At 45.4% G+C, this 20,109-nt stretch overlaps 1 protein-coding gene and 1 long non-coding RNA gene across 7 annotated transcripts in view; one reads left to right on the top strand and one right to left on the bottom strand.

The window, feature by feature from the left end:
- Positions 1-20,109, top strand: part of LOC143368432 (uncharacterized) — a 539,066-nt gene that overhangs the window by 90,339 nt on the left and 428,618 nt on the right. For all 6 annotated transcript variants that reach the window (XR_013085235.1, XM_076811154.1, XM_076811153.1 and 3 more), the window contains one exon: positions 1,832-1,932. Coding sequence is in view for 5 of the 6 variants with exons in the window: in XM_076811154.1 (XP_076667269.1) it covers positions 1,921-1,932 (12 nt within the window). In the remaining variant the exon portion in view is untranslated. Of the gene's footprint in view, positions 1-1,831; positions 1,933-20,109 lie in introns of those variants that run through there.
- LOC143368460 (uncharacterized) overlaps positions 1-20,109 on the bottom strand; it is a 306,495-nt gene that overhangs the window by 25,748 nt on the left and 260,638 nt on the right. The window lies entirely within an intron of this gene.

Here is a 20,109-nt window from a genome sequence, read left to right as displayed (position 1 = left end):
AGAGGAACATGTTTCACCTTGCTTTTCGAAGGGAGAGTATTGTGTCGTGGGTTTGTGTATCGTAATTTAAATTTAATTTAATCTCTGCTGGACTGCGCTCTTGCAGAAAAATGTAGCTTTGAATATGCTGTGGGAGAGGTGGGAATTGTAGGATTAGAACTGTCGAGGCTAAGGAAACATAAGCTCTCAAGCATAACCCATAACGTATAAGCGGAATATTTGGCTTCGGGATTACCAGTGCTCAAACTTTGATTGGCCGTGAACGGCGTATCAAGTTTTGGCGAGGCGGATGGAACTTCGGCTTACTCGCCAACGTCTACAATACGCTGCAACTTTGCGGTACCATAGGCGAATTTGATCAAACATCGCATTCTTCATTTGCATTCCGGGTTCTTGTCGAATTACATATGTACTCCCAGCGATTCATACTGTCATTCTTATTATCAGTGGAACTAAAGGGAGCAATTTCCAACCCTCTAGACAATCATCCTTCAGCGGATATAAATAATTTCCATCCCTTCTGCCATCAACTTGCTTCACTCCTACGCATCTCGTCGCCGCCTGGAAGCGACCCTATTGCGTTAAATTGCGATACCTACGCTGTACCGAGGGAAAGATAAGCTTCCCCTTCGCGGACAGTGGCAGAGTCATTCAATTCATCAGCCGGGCGAATTACAAATTCAATGTGCTCGATTCTTGCTCACAGTGGCGGTCCAATTAAAGTGTCAACAAAGGGAGGGCTAAATTCGGGGCCGTTTCATTTTCGTCGGCAGTCGCCAGTAAAGTACAGCAGTCTGCTGTCTGGCCGAACGAAGACGTAATTCTTTTAATTACTAGGTAGCTTAAAATACAGCTTTCTCTTAAAGCGCGTGAGAAACGAAGGGGCGGCGGTAGCGCCGCGAGCAGCGAGCACGAACCCGCCTAGAGAGAGAGAGAGAGAGAGCACTTTCGCGAAGCTTCAAATTAAAACGCGTAATTACGCCGGGCGAATTTAGTTCCAATTAGTTTACGATTACCTTTCAATTTGCTCCCACAACCCGCCCCGCCCTCCCTCCTCGGATGCTCCACGCTTCGTTCGCCAGCCAAATTTCCGAAATTGATTCTCGTCTGCTAGACGGCGCCCATGTAATGCTCGTTCTGCCCACGCTATCAGTCTGATGTAATTCTCAAACAGACATGTCCGCAGTGAAATCAGTGAAACGCTTGAATACTTTGAAATTGGATTTGTCACTGGTCACCCTTCTGTGAATTTCTGTGAATGGGAACGATATGCACACATTTCTTGCATCGACCCAATTTTTAATCGATATAGGTATTCTACGATTCGGTTGCTTCGATGTAAAGCATTCTATCAAGGACCTTCGTTGTAATCGGGTAGTTTTTCTAATTTAAATTTGAAGATCACTATCCCTGCGATTAAAGTTATTGGAGAAATATGTTCAGACCACAGAAAATTCTCGTTATAGGCTCCACGTTCGGGGCTGGCGGCGAGCATACGTCGACATGAATTTATAGCGAGAATTTACTGTAGTTATATTTTTAATATTCCTTTTTCTGGGGAGCCACGCGTGGCTCGATGGATAGTTCACTAATCGGTAACCGATCGCGAGCAGTTGCGGCTTCAGCACTATAGTGTAACCCATCCCCTTTATATTACTCTCATATTATTATATTAAATACAGTCTGATGGACTAGAAGAGTGTAGTTCATCCAAAAAGACCAAGATATCTAGTGATTGATAGAAAATAATATTTCCAACAACAGTGAAGTATAATCTAGGTTACATCGGTACCTATTGAAACTCAATGCCGAAACTCAATTTCTGTTGCAGAATGTCAAAAGGCAGCCCAGATTCCAGTTGGCTATGGCTCGCTTAGTGAAACCTCAGATCCCGCCGTCCGAGCCGCCCCTCATCTCTCCATGGCAGCTACGGTGAGTAAATTGACGCTAAAACATTGTTAACCGGAGACGCTTCGTTGCTCCTTGTGGAACTCTATGCCAACAGTCTGTCCGCCCCCACGGGTCTCCGTCTTGATCTTAATAAGTGCACGACAATGAAATTAGTTTTGTTAGCCGAGAATCCCGTGTGTCCCTTCTCGCGTGCCATCCGTTTTTGCTAACGGTTATTCGTTTACTTCGACCGCGCTTTTACGTCGTCGCTAACCCTCATCAAAAATTTCTCGCCCGGTACTTTCACAGAGACCGCGTTCAGGGATCAAATTGATCGTTCTGAGTATTTTACATCCTGGTCGTTTGACCATTACATTTGTAATTCTGCGTTCGTCGCGCAAAATTCTGCTTCTAACTGGTTCTAAAACGTTAGCATTAATCGCAGCTGAGCAAAGAGATCGGATCTCTTCACGGATAAGTGTCGTTTAAAGCATTCAACAGTCTTTTCTTCAGCGTCAAGTTCAATAAGTCCTATGCACTGAGATCCCAGCGACTGGACTTTCTGTGATCGAGTACAGAATATGTATGAGGATACTGGGGATACTATCAGGGGATGCTAGTCAAAGGATTAACTAGGACGTCAGGACGATAGCCTAGAATAGTCTGCGCAGTTGGTTACATGTATAATTACAAGGTATCGATTGGCGAAGTTCGCATTCTGCTGTCATTCAGGGCTACCGGCGGAAGCTAGACATATGTACATTATTGTACGTACGTAGTTTCCAACAAACATGTCAGTCTTAATTGTGAGAAACGGAGGGGCTAGAGATTTCAAGTCATCCCGTCCCCATCCACTTGCTTCACAATGACCGAGGCTTTTCATCGAGTTACACGTGTTCCCCGCGCCCCGCGGACTAAAAGTTGCTTTCAAGAACGTAACGTTATCCGTTTCGTGCCAGTGCGCCAAAATACACCAGCGGCGGCCCTCCCCCGTCGGGCATTACGATTCGACCCGTTGTTGTTTACCCCTCTCGAAAACGACCCTCTCCCGAGTTTATATCGAGCTCTCCGTCACGAAGTCCAGTTGGAAGGACTGTTTGTCAGCGTGCACGTGCACGCGTGCGTGTGCAGAGGAGGAGATAGACACTTTGCTCTCGCCCCACGATCGCTCGACCAGAGTCCAGGGCTCCAGACCGCCCCTTCCGGATATTCGTTCCTCGTATATCTCCAGCTCGCCTGGCTGTGCCCTCCAATAGCTGCGAGGCTCGGTTGCTGGGTCAAAAGGGAGAAGCGCGGCCCGCGTACTCGAATTACGTGCGCCAGTTTAAGGAGAGCAACTAGGAAGGGTCGCTGGTACCTGCATCGTCCTTGATAACCTGCCAAACGCCTAACTTGTCGTCTCTTCTTCCTTTCTGCAACCTGCACTGGACTAGTTGGATATTCACGACTGTTTGGTGTTTCAGAGATTCTTAATTTTTTTTTACGGTTCTTTGTCGTCATCAAATGAAGGGTAAGGGGAAACGGGGGATGTTCATTTTTAGTGATTCTACGGTGGATAATTTGTTGGTGGCAACTGGGACCACGGAACAGTCGAATCACAAAGGGTTAGGTCTGACAACTAATTTACAAAGTAGAAATGTCCATATAAGATAACGTTAATGATTTGGTGTGCTGGTACTCGTTAATCCTACTTCCTACTTGCAGTATTTCTGATTAATATAAGCTTGCGCTACGTCAGGTGCCCCCGGTCACTGTGCACGCATCCTTGTTTTGATTAATATTATTAAATGGAAGTGGACATTTATTTTGTTACAGTATTCTGCAGTGTTCCACTTGAAAGAAATTAAAACGATGTAAAATAATTATCTGTTCGCTCGTGAGTTTCTGAGGCCTAATTAGAGTATAAACTTTATGTTATGAACAATACAGTTAAGTTCATTGAACCTTGCTCCTTTACTGGTGGACTAAAGTATTAAAACTTGGTTCTCTCAATAAAGCTGTTTCGTGATATTCCTGGTTTTTTTTCCCCGTACCCTTCAAATATGGTCGTTGTGATTGAATTAATTACGATTCAGTGTTGATTAGCCTGATCACCAATTTCATGAGAATGTTTATCGCGCAAACAATTTGTGTTGAAAGCATGTCCTCCATATTTTCCATCGTCGCTGTAAAACGTGATGAAAAGCACCGTCCCCGAGCGCAAAATATATGTACGTTGAACGTTTGCCAATGACAATTATTGCCTGGCAATTCATTGGACGGCATCGATAATTACTCTGTACCGTATAAAACTTGAAATCCAGGCATTAGTGTGTAATCTTTGCACCGGCAGGCTCACATTTGCAGAATTAAACGTATTAACAAATATGCATCGTGCTTTCCTCTTCCGCGTATGACGCGCATCCCCTCGTAATCCCATCGAACGGAAAGCGGAATCGGCCTGGCACCCGTTCACGCACGCAAGGGGAGTTTAACGACGAACGCGCCGACGGCCATGGCGTCTGCAACGTCGGCGAAGACCAGAGAAATTAGAATCTGAACGACTTCCTATTAGGGGTGGTTTTTTTTTGCCCGCAGGATTCCTCGCATTGGCACTTCAAAATTTATTGAATGCCTTTGATGAACCCAGTGCAACGTTTCTTGGTGGATATTCGTAACAGGGCATTAAGGGGCAACATACATCTAGGAGGCGAAAAAGTGAGATGGATTTGAGGAATTTTTTTTCGGTGAAAAAATGTTTTTATCAAAGAAACATTATATATATATATTAGAAAGGTTATACTTTTGCCTATAAAATGTAAAATTTTCATTAAAAAATTTGGAGAAGAACGTAACTTATTTTAACCTGAAAAGGTAACATATTATGTGAGCGGAAATTGGTACAAATGATGAGTCGAAATACGTACATCGCTATTTTTCGTGAGCAGAAATACGGACATTTAAAGCATTATATTTAATTACAAATTACTAGTAGTCAAACATCTTGAAATATCTTTCTTAAATAGTTTTCGACTGGTTGATTTATTATTAAAGAATTAATCAATTCCTCTGCAAATTTTGATCGCAAACAAATTTTTTACACCTTCTTTTTGACGAGTAACCTCTTAAATGAGCAGAAACTGGGACATTCACCTTATTCATAAACTAGACAAAAAAACAAAACTAGTACTTGTCGTAGCCGATTTTTGAGTTTTTAATTTTTCGCAAAAGGCTGGGCATTTAAACATAGAAGTCGACTTTATGACTTTTCACATTTGCAGCTTTAAATCCATCCTACTTTTTCACCCCCTAGGTGTATGTTGCCCCTTAACAGAAAGAGAAACAGCCGGGAAGGAATTACAGTTCGTGCCATTTAAAATAAACTCCTCCTAATAGAAACAGGTATCCATCTGTCTCCATTCTAACCCTGTAACTGATACACAATTCTTCGAACCCACCGATATAGATGCACACGAAACGTAAATAGTAGCTGTTCCTTAAATACTTCAAACAGTGCAGAAATGCGCAAGTTAATTCCGTATGCAAAGGATTACAGAACGCGAATGTATATCTGCTCGCAACGACAAACACTCGCATCCTTTCATCCCTCTACCCGAACGATCCCGAAACTTTCCAGCAGACCTTGCAGAGTAGCTTCACACCCGCCTATCAGAGCTCATTACAGCATCGCACACAGAATTTTCGTGGGTGTACGCGCCCTTGAACAGAGCCACGAATACGTTTAACCCCGTGTACGTTCCTTTCTCATGCGAATTTCCCTGGTGGCCGCAGCGGGTGCCCGCGAGCTCGAGAGGGTGCATGCATCAGGTACTGGAAGGGTGGCGCGCGGACTTTGCTGAATGTGCGGTGGCCGGGCGATTAATAGTTATTGGTTTAATCGTTGCCTGGCCCCACCCTCCGCGCTCCTTCGTTCGGGGCAGCATCGCTCGCAGCCGACGGATCCTAGCAACGTTAATCGCCCTTGAATCGCGGCACCGGTACGTAGCTGGCCGGCCAGAGAAATGCTCTGGCGACTGGTCAGAGGGAGGTTTCTGGTAGCTGGGGGATCTAATTGGGCGGCTAGGAAGCGGAGGGCCTCGCTATCGGCACGAACATCCATTTTGATCGTTGGCGGCCGCAGCCGCGCCACCCGCCGTTGCTGGCCGACTTACCCCTATGCTGGCTCCCCGTACACGTCCTATCGATGTATTGGTCGGACGTTTATCGCTGGTCGATAACACGCGACACGCACCTGCGCCAGCCGAATCCTACCACCCTGCGACCCCTCGGCCGAGGTCGCTGTCGACCCTGTCTTTGTTTTCGTGCGCCGTACGATTTTAGCTTACAATTGAATGTTCAGTCGGAAGTCGTTATTTGAGTCGGTACTCGGATCTGTAAGCTGTGAAGTAGCTTTGAAGAAGGGAGATTAGGTTGCTGCGTGTTGTTCACGAGGGTAGTTTATTAGTCAGCCTGTGCTGGGGCTCTGAAGCTTCTGGCATTCATCATTATATTTTTATTTGATAGTTGTCTAGATTTTTTGAAAACTCGCAAGCGATCTTTTGTGGTTCGAAACTCAAGGATTTAAGGTGGTATGTGTATAGCTGCGAGTTCAGTGTACGTGCTACATTCTGCAGTAGTATGATCCAGTATAAGTCATACGAGATAATTATTTATTTGTTATGTTCTGTACTTTGTTTTAAAATATTTCCTATTTCATTCGTTGTTGCTATTATCTTCTCCTTGCTCTCGTGGAAAATGGAGAATACTCTTGGAGCCAGTGTCAAAGATATATTACTGCAGGAATAATTTGGTACCATCAGATTTGCATTTTATTTTGTGTTTCCTGCTTCGTGCACAGTTAGCTTGTTATTCTGTAGACATTGTTCGTGACTTGTGCCCGCCATTGAAATTCACCATTTTACTCCCATAAATTCAGCTGCGCTTGGACTTGGCACTGTTTGCTACCCCAGTTCCTATTATTACAGATTGAATTGCTGGTTGTTGACTCGTTCTGCCGTCGATATGTTGATAAGCGTCTACATTCCCAAGAAAACATCCGACTATCTTTCTACGGAAGAGTTCCTTTCGACTTCCATTCTGCCAGATCCTCCGTGGCAGAATAGCCATCCTCCGGCAGTCTAACCGCGCAGATGTCTACGAGATTGAATTCTCTAGCGAGGAAAATAAAACTGTAAACTCTGCTCGTTTTCCGCGGCCTCTTTTCCACTTTCGAATCGTTGATGAGTAAAGATAGCAAACGTTTCGTGTAATACCACTTAATTCGATCGCGAAGATGGCAAGGGGAAATTTTATTTTTTTCACCCGTTTCCGAGCGTGCACTCACAGTTTCAAGTTCGTACTTTCGAGTCAATCCAAGAGCGGTCTAGAGTTCTCGGGCCCGTAAATCCTTTAAGTGTCTCCTCGCTTTTACCACTCAACCCTTGGAGTGTAGATAACAGAGTGAGGAGGAGTAAAGCGAAGTACCTGTACAGTTGTACCATTTTTCTTTGCGCGAGAGCGCGTCCGCGTCTACGGCTCCGTACGTGGTATTTTTTATGCGCACACTCGGAAGTAATTTCGCCGGGAGAGGTAAATGAATATTCTTTGACACGTGATATAGCCCGCGCTCGTTCTATTTACAATGCGTGAAACGAAATTGTTCTCGTTTAGCGCGGCCGCTGTTTATCGTGCACGCCACACCTTCGTTGTTGCATTTTCCAAAGACATTTTCCCTCGACTCATAATTATGCGCGGCACACAAAGCAACAGAAATGTCGAGGCTCGCCAATGTAGTCCACATTTTCATAAAAATGATTTCACATTTAAGAATCAGTGTGCGTTACGTACCTACGTACTTGGTTTACAAAAAATTGCAAATTGAAAAAGGGTTGGATTATACACTTTTCTTTTCGAAGGTTTTCTGAGCTGAGCAAACTACGAACGAAACTCGATTTCAATGATACCAGTTTTAAAAATTTCGTAAGGGTATTGATAAAAATGGGAAGAAACGGGGTGAAAGTTTGCGTTACTCGGGGAGAAAAAGCAGTCGAAAATAGGTTTAATATATTTTTAAGTTAATCTCCTTGTGAGCGTTTAAATTCACGTAAACAGTTTGTAGCCATTGGATTCCCTATGTGATTACACGCAGGGCGAAAGTGACACGTGGAATAGCCCTGGATTTGTCAGACAATACGGTACCGCAGGAGAATTGACCGATGTTTGCTGCGTCAATCTATCTGCGTATTTATTATTCATTAAATGTAGTTTGTTAGCGCAGATCGCGTCAATATTTAACGTAACAATACCGTAATCAATGTTCCCATGTAGGTATGCGTAATTCTAGCAGTAATATTTGACGTTAGACGTGATTAACATGGAATCGTGTTTCTCCAAAGTCCCAGTTATTCAAAGTAAGTAGTTTCAAACAAGTAAATGATAAAAGCTCATAACTTTAACATTATTAATGTAAAAAAGAAATTACAATTAGGATTCATTCGAATAAACTTTTTATTAAATGATAGTATATATATACAATTTTTTTAATAGAAGAACAAATACAAAAAAATAACAATTTAAAATATGGCATGGGTAAAACCGGGTACCATTCTAGATACTGGCCTTAGCATTTATAACAACGAAACTCATCTAATTCTTCAGTCCCCCAACCAGTTAGAACAAGCTGTAAACTGCACTCAACCTTTATTCAATTTCAATGAACCATATGATTTTTGGAAATAAATGCAAAAGCCTTCACAGTTTTCATCACCACTGCTATCATTATCCTTCGGTATTTTGTTTAATTTTGTGGTTTTCTTTATCTTTAGTTGTAGTCCTTTATAAAGATTTAGTTTTAATTTTAATAACTTCCTCGTTTTCGTTTCTTTGTTATACACATTTTGTCCAAAAACCGGGTACCCGGTTTTACCCCGTACGGTTTTGCTCCAGCGTACAATTTTGTAAATATTACGAATTATCAACAATACCATGGCGAAGTAAAAACAATCCTTTTAATTATTTACAGTTTAATATGGAACAATTAACATAATTCACACCCAAAATTATCTACCTCAACATTGTCAAAAGTGTTTGAAGTTTCTTAATGATCAAAAATTAGATAAGAGCCTTCCAAAACACAAAAGACGATATAACCTTAGTATGCACGCTTGTAACACGATCATCTTTTCTTGACGAAATAATGCACATCGCGACAATAGGTCGCTGCAACGACGCGGGAAAATTTAAGGCAGTTTAAAAAATAATAGCACGTCCCGGTTTACCCAGGTACCTGTTTTTGTCCGAGTTTCCCCTGCACATTATACGCCAACCTACACTGTTCCTTGAAACCCAAAAATATCCCACAAATTAACGAAACATAGACTGTCTTCAACCAAACAAAGCCACTCTTCCTTTCAATATCCAATCAAAATTGAGTTACCAGAAAACGAATGAGAATGAAAAATCAATTAAAATATCTACACCCCTCATAATCCCATTTCCGAATCCCAAAATTCGAGGCCAACTCGATCGCGTAACAAACAAAACCGCAAGCTGCAGCACCCGTTCACTTTCCCCACCCCTTCCAAAGCGAGCGATATTTCGAATTCAATATTCATCTATCAGTGCACCGCCCTCCGTACACGAAACCACGAATTTCGGCAACCGAGAACGTATCTGTAGCCGGGTCTTCGAAAGGCAAGCCCCCTCGAAAACTGAAAAATTAGTTCGACCGGGTTGCCAGAGGCACCAGGGTCCAAGTCGCGAAGAAACTCGGCCTGGACCAGCGGGTGAAAGAGCTGCTGCGTGAAAAACTCCGTCCATCCGAGCATCGGCGGTGCGGTATAGCCGTTCACCGTAGCGCGACGAGACCGAGCCGAACACTAATTAAGTGGTCGGTGAAAAGGGGAGCAGCTGCCTTCCTGCCTTCCTGCCATGCCGTCCGAATCGCGAAATGATCAGCGAGGCGGAGCGAGAAGCGGCCACCGAGGGTCCTCGGCGTACAGGTCGGCGAGCGTGGGTTCGCGGCCCGCCAAGAAATAATTGTAGCCAGCTTTCGAGCCTGCTCAGGCGGCGTTTGCGCGGGTGTTCGGTCGCACAGCACACAGAGAACACGCCACGTGCAGGGGCGGCCACGAGTTACTTTGTAGCCTGTTCTTGAGGAGGCCGATGGCGTCGCCGTTCCTGCCGAGCACTCCAGCCATCCCCTCCCGTGATTGTAATATAGGTCAACGTTTACACAGCTGCTTTAAGCTGGATTTACTGAAGAGCTTTCGCCGTGCCATGCCAACCAGGGCAAACTGGGACGGCAAATACATTTTTTCCCTTCCTTTTTCCTCCTTTCCCGTACACCCACGTACGCGCACCGAGCCCGATCTCCCGTGTGTGCACGTACGCTCGCCGGGGGTAGCGGAGGGCCGGGGAGCGCGCTCTTCGCGTTGAAGCGCGCGCGCTCGGAATATTTAAAAGGATAAATTGGTCAAATTATATCGCACGCTATTATAGGTGCGAGGTCGTGACATACATGAGCAATTTTTTCTCCAACGAAACTAACGTATCGCTGGACGTCCCTTAGCAGCGTTGCGTGCCCTGGCCATTGTCAGCGTTACACACTGTCGGTTTAAACAAAAAGCAAATAACGCGCACTCCTCGAATCGAGCCGTATCAAAAACGGGAAACGTACTCGCGTCTCCTATTTTCGCACATTTTACACCCATTTTTTTTTTATCCATCCCCCACCCCTCCCGCCGTTGTGTTTCGGAGTTTCCATTGAAATAACAGTAATAAATTACAAGCCCGAAAACGTTTGTCACGTTTGGAGATCCATTACTCACCAGGCGGATAGATAACAGAAAAGTTGCAGCCACTGTTAATCAAATGAATTATACACGCCTTTCTCTCGCATTCACGGCGGGCCCGGCGTCCCGCATAATTAATTTACGGGGCACGATACCCGCGCGATGGTAGAATTATTATATTTACAAATGGCATCGCTAATGTCGCGCGAATTATGTCGCATCGGCGGTATCGCGTGTTCTTCGACCCGCGGTTTAATCATTGCCGAGATACACGCGGGCGCGCGCGCGCTTCTATTTCCGGAGCGCTGCGGCAGCTTCCGGGGAGCGTTTTCTAAACTCGATTTCAGGGTAAATGCGAGGCGTGCTCGGGATTACGCGATTTAAACGAACTTAAAGCGGCGCGTATCGATCGAGGCCGCGTCGACGGAAGGAGGAGAGCAGTCGGGGTTTCGCGTGACTCGTCTTTGACGGTACGCCTCCGTCGACGGAAAGCGTCGGAAGCTGCGTGTCTCGAATAGAACAGCACTGGGCGCACCACGCATCTTCAAAGGGGGCCCGAGTCCTTTGCGATTCTAGTTCGCGTCACGCGAAACGCAATCATATCCTATTTCGAAACTCGCGGCCCGGCCAAGTGAATCCAGTCGTGCGTTCGCCAGCCGAGAACCGCCGCTCGCTTCTCGATTGTTTCATTGTTTTCTGTTCTGTTCGATTAGAAAGACGTAACGAACCATTAAACGAAGGTCCAACTATCCCAACGCCCGATAATCGCGGCGTAGAAGATGGAGGTCTAGAGACTATTTCCTTGGAGTGGTCAGATGGCTCTTCCGATCTAATTGATTAACAGAAACTCACGCAGACTTGGCACAACGCGTAGCGCGGTGCCAATGTACCTAAACGGCGCGTGCACTGAAATATCTAGGCGCGCCTCGACGGTTCTCAGTTTATAACGAAGGGCCTAGTGCAAGATCATCGTCGGCTCTGTTGTTTTTGTTAATTCCTGAAAATATTTCGAAGCTCAGCGTTCTGTTGGCCGGGCGCGCCAAGGCACACAGCTTGCAGTTGGCAAGAAAAAGGGAGAAAGTTTCGCGTGCCCAAGCAGCTTCGCCACTTGATAAACCGTGTAGCTCTCCCCGAGCGTTTTCTTTCCCTCGCCACGGCGACAGAGGGGTGATTTTCCTTTCGGAACGTACCGCGCGAAATTCTAACTAGCAAAGTTTCCCAGCGGCGGCGGTGCCGCGATAGTAAGAGGAAAATGAGGGAGACAGAGGGTAGAAAGAGCAGTTGACAACTTTTTAATCTTCTTGGAATCTCATTGGATCCATCCGCTGGAACAACGAGGCGAAATTCGCGCCGCTGGCAAACAAATTTCGTTCGCCGGCTGCCTGTCGGCGCCGCGCTCGCTATTCCCTTGATTTCGCGACTCGCCAATTTCTGCGGATAATTCACCAACGCGTTTCTCTATTTTCCCCCTATCGCCGCCGTCTGAATTCGTTGATTGTGCAGCGGCAGCTTCTTGAAAGATACGCAATTAGACCGGCGAGGGAAAACGATAGACAATTCTGTTTCTCACCTAAAAACTATTGAAATCGTTTCTCGATATTTCCGTAGGCGTGCAGTGCCTGCTAGACGACAGCTAGGGAACAGCTTCTAGAATCCTGGCTAATAGAGCAACGTATTTTCCTCCCAGGTTCGCTCTAACGCTCCGCCATAAACTTGAACAGTGTATTCCTCCTATTTCACGTCACGGGGTCTAAATTAACGCGAACAGAAGCATTCAGGAGCTCGCGCACAACTGCAACAAATCTCTAACAGCGTACAATGTTTTCAACGCGAGGGAGTAATACTCCGTTGAATTTATGCCCGCTGCTGGATCCAAAAACGAACGCGACTACTGCGAAGCGCGATACGGGAGCCAGCCTCCACTTAACGCGAGCACGAAATTTACTTCTGAAGCGAGTGGCAACTTCGAACTTCTTAAACATGCCAGCGTCTGAAAGCCCAGGGATCGCGTTCCCCGGCGCTTCCTGAAAACAGTCGAGCGCGAACGAAAAATGCTCCGAGCACGGTGATTCGAGGCGGCGATACGCCATGTTCCAATTTCCAAGGGCTTCTTCGCTCGGGGCGATCGTAAACGCTGCACGATTATGGGAAACGCGTCGTGCAAGCATGATATATGTCGTCGAAGATGGACGCGTTCTTTTTGTCCAGATTTGCCTTCGAGACCCACGAAGGCAACAAGCTAATTGGACACAGAGTCCGCGGGAATAGAAGACACGCGTGGAGGACTCTCGGAATATTCTCGCGCTCCTCCTTTTCGAATCCTGTTTCACGCGCCAGGATTCCAAGCCGTATTTCAACTAGCGACGCTGTTCCGATGCATCTTTTGAAATAGAGTTTCGAACGAATTAACCGTTCAGAAGTTTCGGAAGCGTTCGGAGAACGCTGAAGGACTCGCGGAGTTGTCGATGGTATTGCATAATTTAGAAGTTCCGGCCTGGGCCGAGAGTATCGGGGATTTACTTGCCACCTATTTATGACACGGATGCGCGCACTTCTTCTTTATGTTGGGAAAGTGCTCGCGATGTTATTGATACTCTAAGTTGAGTAGAATGGGGCAATTGTTTAAACTTTGGCGATTGCACTGTGTGCGGGGTAAAGTGTCGGGAAAGCTTCATTCGACAGGGACGTGTATTTCTTATCATATTATATTTTCACTCTATGATACGATTCACCGATGCATCGTTGTAAATTCATATTTTTCGTAAGATTGGAAAAAGTGATGGCACAAGTAGAGTGCGATATTCAGTTACAAAAAAACAGTAGTTACGTTATATGAGGATTAACCCACATTTATTGCGAAATTGCGTTAATAGCAATAATGTATTTTAATATTTGCAATAGGCTGTACTAATCATATAAAATAGGAAAAATTATTTTTTATCAATGTGGGTTGGTCTGTTTTTGCTCTTAACCTTTAGAGTATATATAAAACGCGTTTAAAGTTTCTTGTACCGTTTTTTTATTTTTTTTTTAAATGTTGCCTAAATACGTACAAATATAGACATAAAGTTTTCAGTTAATATAATTTGTTGGTTCCTCTTTCAAAAATCCCCAAACGATCTATTGGGAGCACAGAAGTTTATCAATTCAAGGAGTTGAGGGCAATTAATCTGACAGTTAATAATCTTAAAAAGGAAAAGCAAGTCCGCCTCAGCTCTTCTAAACTCGAGGGACCGCAGATTCAACCGATTCAGGATTGGGATATAATCGTGGTCAGTAATTGCCATCCTTTGGCCTAGCCTAATATGCCTCATATTCTTCATAATTCTAGGAGAATTGAGAAATAATTACATATCATTTTCCTTTGAATAAAAGTTTCGCTTCCGATGAATTTCCTTGGCCACCGTAGTCCCACGCGGCACGGAACGTGTTAATTATGATCCTTTCCTTCTCGAGCACCTAGAGTCCTGCTTGTCCACGAGGAACGCGAGACTGGTTCCTCTTACGCGCCGAAACACACGGCGTGTTCTCTGCGCACGATTCTAGGCTATTTTTTAACTGGGGTGAGATCGCATCGTCGGGGGTGCACGTAAGTGAAAGACGTTCTTGTGTTATCGACGGTCACGGGTGGGGGTTGTTTGCTCGTGCTCCTGTCCTTATATTCGAGCCGCGGCCCAGGACCACACCGTGACACGGGATCCCAGGGTAGCCATGGCAACTTTTGATTATGTCTCACCGTGCGTCGCTTCGTTCAAGTGTAGGCTCCTGGTGAGCATTTGTCGCTACTCCCTCGGATGCCTCTCGCGTGGAAATATGCGGAAAGGTGTCTCAGCTTCGTCGCGACGCCGAACAGGCTGAGAATAAGGGATGGATGGGCTGGCTCCGCGCGGTCCTCGCCGAGCGAGTGAACTTTGCCCGACAATTGACAGCGAAATTGCCGCGTACGGATCGTGTATTTGTCCGCGTTTGAAGTCGCAGTCGGTAAATATTGATCGACGCTCTCCAATACAGTGCGAAACTCTTTTAACGGGGACTCAAGACGCCCGAGCTGGGGAATCCTTTAGCGTGTGCTCCGTTCTAAGGAATGCATGTATTAAAGTATATTATAAAGATCCCCGGGCGCTCGAGGTAACGTCTTCAGACGTAATCCTACTTCTAATTCGAAGCCTGTGATGGAGAAACAGCGATCGTTGCAGTTGCAACTGTCCTGCGAGAAGCACATATTGCCTTCCAAAGAGGGGTGCGATAGGGCGTTGCGATTCTCCAGGAAAATGTATCGTAAAAAAATCAAGAGCCCTTGTAAAAAACACTGTAAGGGCCAAAAATCAAAGTTTTCGGGAAAGAGAAAAAGCTTCCCTGACTTCAAATTATTTACAAAAATTGATTTATTTTGATTGCTAAATGTGCTTATTTCGATCATTCAGGTAAGTGTCTCCTCTGTTGTTTTTTTTATAATATTCATAGTTAAACTATAGACATTGATCCAATTATTTGTTAGAGTGTTCTCAGATAATGTCTTTATAAGTTCCTGTATTTGATTTCAATAAGTCTTGTATAGTTTGTACGTTATAACAGTTCTATGCTGAAAAACATGGCTGGGGACAAAAGTAACACGTCGCTACGGGGACGAAAGTAACATGTTTCTATAAGTTTAAAGATGCCTCCCTATATCCCAAAAGAATTGACTCCAATATTAACAATAGTTTTTTAAAAAAAGTCATAAATATTAGTTACTTTTGGAGCCGTTACACGAGATTCCATATTAAATCAAATACACAGTATCAAATAAATGTTTGAAGCTGGTTATGCTTTTTTATCGTTAGGTACCTACTTAAAATATGTTTATTTAAATGTTTGTTTCTATCGTTTCTGATAATAAAAAATCCTATTTTGCTTTGCAAAAACTGTTTTTACTTAATTCTCCTCAAAATAATTAGTATTACTTTCGCCCCCACCGTATGTTACTTTCGTCCTACCCCTGTAGGACAAAAGTAACAGTGACAGTCACTGCGGAAAATTGCCATAACTCTTTGACTACTTATCATGGAAGGCTGAATCTGGGCTCAAATGATAGACCAAGAAACACACTATCTTAAGGCATAATTTTCGTTTTTATATATGTAAGAGGTAATTGGCAGCTAGGCCAAATGTAAAAAGTGTTACGTTTGTCCCCGCTCTCCCCTATACAATAACCCAAATGCATCACAAAACTTTCGATTTTTCGCAATAATATAGTCCAAGCTCACGAAGAAAAGAATTGCGCTCATAGAAAACCCTGTATGTGCCACCTCTTAGTAGAGAAAACTGAATGTGCTTTTCATTTAAATTTGCAAGCACTGTAATGGCTAAACTTAATTGACTGTTACATTATTCTCTACAGAAGTGGCGTTGGACGTACCAACGGTACCATCTTTTAGCACTATTGGTAACTTATTTACAAAGAGAAATAGCATTAAAATTACTGTTACCATTCGCGCGTAGAACATTTTCCGATAAAATTTTCATTTTTAACTTTGGCACTTACACTGTTTTCCACAAGGACTCTTGAATTACGTTTCATCGCGACGTGTTTGGTCGCGCAACGCTCGTCGAAACAAAGTGAACGTTTGGCGAGGTGGAGAGCGAAGGCAGGCTCGCACAATATTGATCGGAATGGGTTAAAATCACTTTCGATGTCTCGTTGGACGATAGGGGGTGGGGTGGCGCGTGGAGGGGGGCGGCAGGGGTTCGACTCGATTCGAAAATCGATAGCACGAAAGCCGCTTGATTTAGGCTGATATCAGTGAGGGGATAATGTATGGTAAAGCCAACGAGTACGAGCACGCATAAACGATAAGCGGCGTGCTCGTCCCTTGTATGCGTGCTCTCGTGTACGAACCGCGAACGCGAGGGAGGCGCGATTTACATACCAATTAGAGCGCGCTCCCTCCTTCTGCCCTTCGGCCCCTCCCGATCCCACCCCTCTGCGGCCCTCGATGTAACCGTAATAAAATCTCCGCGATACACCGCGTGGTCATATAATAAGCAATTTGCATAAGCCCCTTCGATTCGGCCGCGACAACCGGGCCAGCTCGTAAAACGAATGGACTTTTTAAGCATTCGGCGGGAGGGGGGGGGGGGAGGCGAATCGACGCGACGCCATTCACCTGCCTCGTTATCTATCCGCTGTCCCATTGTGGAACGTTGTTTGCGAAACCGTGTCAGGGAATTTACATTTGAAAGGAACCAACGCCGGGGTGTCTTTTCACGATATAATATCAATTTGTGTCCGTTCGTCTACAATTGTGATTGATGTAACCGGACTTCTTGATATTAAGAATCTTCTCTTGTGATAAATAGTAGCGTTACTGCATTCGCCAGTAGCACAATAGCATTATTCAGAGGGTGTTTGAAGTCTCAATGGCGCTTGATCCTTGAATTTCTAATCCATCGTTTACTTTAAACGCGTGGTGGAATTTTGCGCACATATTATACTGCATAAAATTTCTCCATTGCATACATATTTTACAATGACTGGAATAACTGGATTCCTTGGAATTCTTGTCTCAGAGCTGCGAGCCAGCATTCTTGAAATTGCTGTACATCGAGAACCGATTTTCTGCAGAAGGAAAAGGAATCCCTTTTACTTCAATTCCTTTTGCTTCGATTCCTTTTCCTCCAAATTCCAGTGATAACTATATATATATATATACTGCACCATTCCTGCGTTATTATTACCTACACACCTGTTTCTCTTCTCGAAGACTTTATTCCTCATCGTTGATTTATCGTCCCCTCAACAGCCACCCCTTTTTCGGTTGCACCCGTACTTCTGCTTCCTCCGCCAGCAGTGGTCTAAACCGATAGTTTCGCAAAGTTTCTTTAAAGATCTATCGAGGAAGGTTTTCCATTCACCCGAATCGGAGGCACAAATGGCCGCTGTTGCCCGGTAGGCACACGCAGAGTCGAGACAGCCAGCTTTCATTAGCGTGGCCCTTAATCGTTGCGGCATGATCAACGACCGATCGAGGCTCGTTTAGGTGGAATCGACCGCGTACCTGGTGCAGTCGAACGCTTCCACCCCCGCGTCAAAGTTGCTCGCAGTGGCCTGGCCTAACCCTGGTAATTTACGGGCGCGCTGCACCCCCGGGGGAGGGAATTAAATATGTCCGGGGGACCGAAATCCGTTTCCGCGCGGTGGCGCACACGCGGCAACTTCCCGATAAGCCGATAGCCGCTTTAACTTTTCTTTAACCGGAAGATTGAATTTCGCTCCCAGCCATCGCCTCTCCCTTCGCTTCTTTTCCGTCGAAAGCCGGCAACTTTAGCGAGGAAAGGTATACGACCATTGTTATACCGCCGCTCAGCGAAATTTCCTTGAAAATCACTGTGGATCACGGATTCATGTCATTACGCCACCGCAGTGGCGGCTGGGGACGAACTGACTGCGCTGGCCTGGAATCGGCCGAAATCCTGTAACCTACACCCGTGGCAGTTGGTTAAATCGAAGGTTACGCAGTATTACGAATTGTATAATAATTTGCTGATTTACCTTAGTCGATTCTGGACATCCACGATCGCCACTGCAGTGGCGAACAAGTGATCTTGAAACGTACGACTCGACCTTTGATTCACGTCGCTAGAGAGGCAGCTAAAAAGGAACGATCAGAGTAAAATCGAGATGCCTCTGACCTCGTGCGTCCGCCGATATGCTCGTACATTCGAGGATACCAGTCTAATTGCCGAAGGGAAGTAAAAGGTCCGCTTCCGGCGAAGTCTGTGCGTTTCCCTGCATTCTTCAGGATCTTATTGGACCGTTCCTCGGTCCAAGCCAGTAACAATGCTACTCGGGGCATTATTCGCGGAGAATTTTCAATCTTATGTACCAATACCTATCCTCCTCTAAGGAACGGCGCGTAGCTGTTCACCTACACTCCCACGTTCATCTTTTCTCCGCTATCCACCGTGTCGCTATTCGAAGAGAAGTATTTGACGCGCCACTACCACGTACTGGCAAGCTCCAATTGCTGACACGAAGGCAGACACCGAAATGTAGGATCAGTCTTTCTTTCTTGTCGCGTTGCGTCGTGCCCCGCCACGCCTTATCTCTCAGTCATTCGAATTCCCGTGATTCGCGCGTGGGGATTACGCACCGCTGACGGAGAATTTAATGCGTTATTGATTGCCAGGGGGCGGCGTGTACGGTGGCGGATAACGAGTCTTGGAAAAATAAAAATTCAATACACCCTCGTTAGATGGGCCGAGGCGCGATTACGAGAGAGCCCTACCCCGGTAACGTCGCATTTGCATACGAAAATTATCCCGTTGAATTTCTCACCTTCGTTAAAGCTGCAAGAAGAGGGAAATAAGAGAGGTAAACGGGGCGAGAAATTGAAAATGAAGACGCGACAGAATCGCAACGTCGGGGCTTTGCAACTCGGACCAGAGTCCACCAGCGAGTTTTCGATGAATTTTCACTTTTCTTTACCCCCCTGTTCCGTGGTTGTTGCGCGGCGCTATCTCGTGACCGTATTTAGAGACACGTACCTGTATTGAATGGAACGTTCGCTTCGAGTTGAAAGGAAAAATAGAAAACGAAAATCGTGCAATTTCACGTGAGCTCCTTTCGTGACGAATCGGGGATATGCTTGACTACAACTCTGCGGCGAAGATGAAAGGTTTAAGAAGGATATTGAAAAGTGCAGAGAAATATGCAAGAGAACTGTGCCTCTTGGTGTAGAAAGAAATCTCTTGTTACACTCTGGAATATCGCGCGGTAAAGTGCAATAACCCCGCGCGTTTACGCGACAGTTTCTCTTTTTAAAGAACCTCCCCTGGAGCCGTAAAAACAGGGTATAAATAACTTATGCGCGGCCACATTCTTTAAAAAGTAACGCTCCGATTATTAACAGCGACGTAACGATATTATCCGCGATAAAATCCAGATACCCTCGCGTCATGCATAGGTGCACGGCCGCGTTATACGGCGATACATTTTTTATGCAGGCCGTCTGGAGAAGGCGCTATAATCCGGGAAAGTTCGGGTAACGTATGTACTCCGCAATATCCCCGGCAAAGTTTGCTCGTCCGTTGCCGAAGAACCGAAAAATATGCTTGCATTTCATAGGCCACTTAATCTGAAAGGAGGTGGCCACTGCGGGCCAGATGCTCGCGGCGCAAAATGCCCTTCGCGGGTGATAATGTTTAAACGCTGTCCAGCTCCCAGCGAGAGCCCTTTGTCGCGATGCTCTCTGCCCGGTGAGCGTCGGCGAAAGGTTCGACGTTGATGTTGGCATAACACGATAAAACTAAGGGATGCATATTTACTTTGTGCCACTGGAGACTTCAGTGTGAAGAAGAGTGAAACTTTCGAGGGTTGGTTGGTAGTTTCACCCCCTTCGAGTGTTATCTTGGAAACTGCTGGAAGAACAGGACGGAAGTTTTCTTTTCGGAAACTGTACTACAATCT

This window comes from Andrena cerasifolii, chromosome 4, assembly GCF_050908995.1.
Source record: "Andrena cerasifolii isolate SP2316 chromosome 4, iyAndCera1_principal, whole genome shotgun sequence".
NCBI classification, from domain to species: Eukaryota; Metazoa; Arthropoda; class Insecta; order Hymenoptera; family Andrenidae; genus Andrena; species Andrena cerasifolii.
The sequence above is the reverse complement of the archived record's forward strand: the minus strand, read 5'-3'. Positions and strand labels throughout refer to the sequence as shown.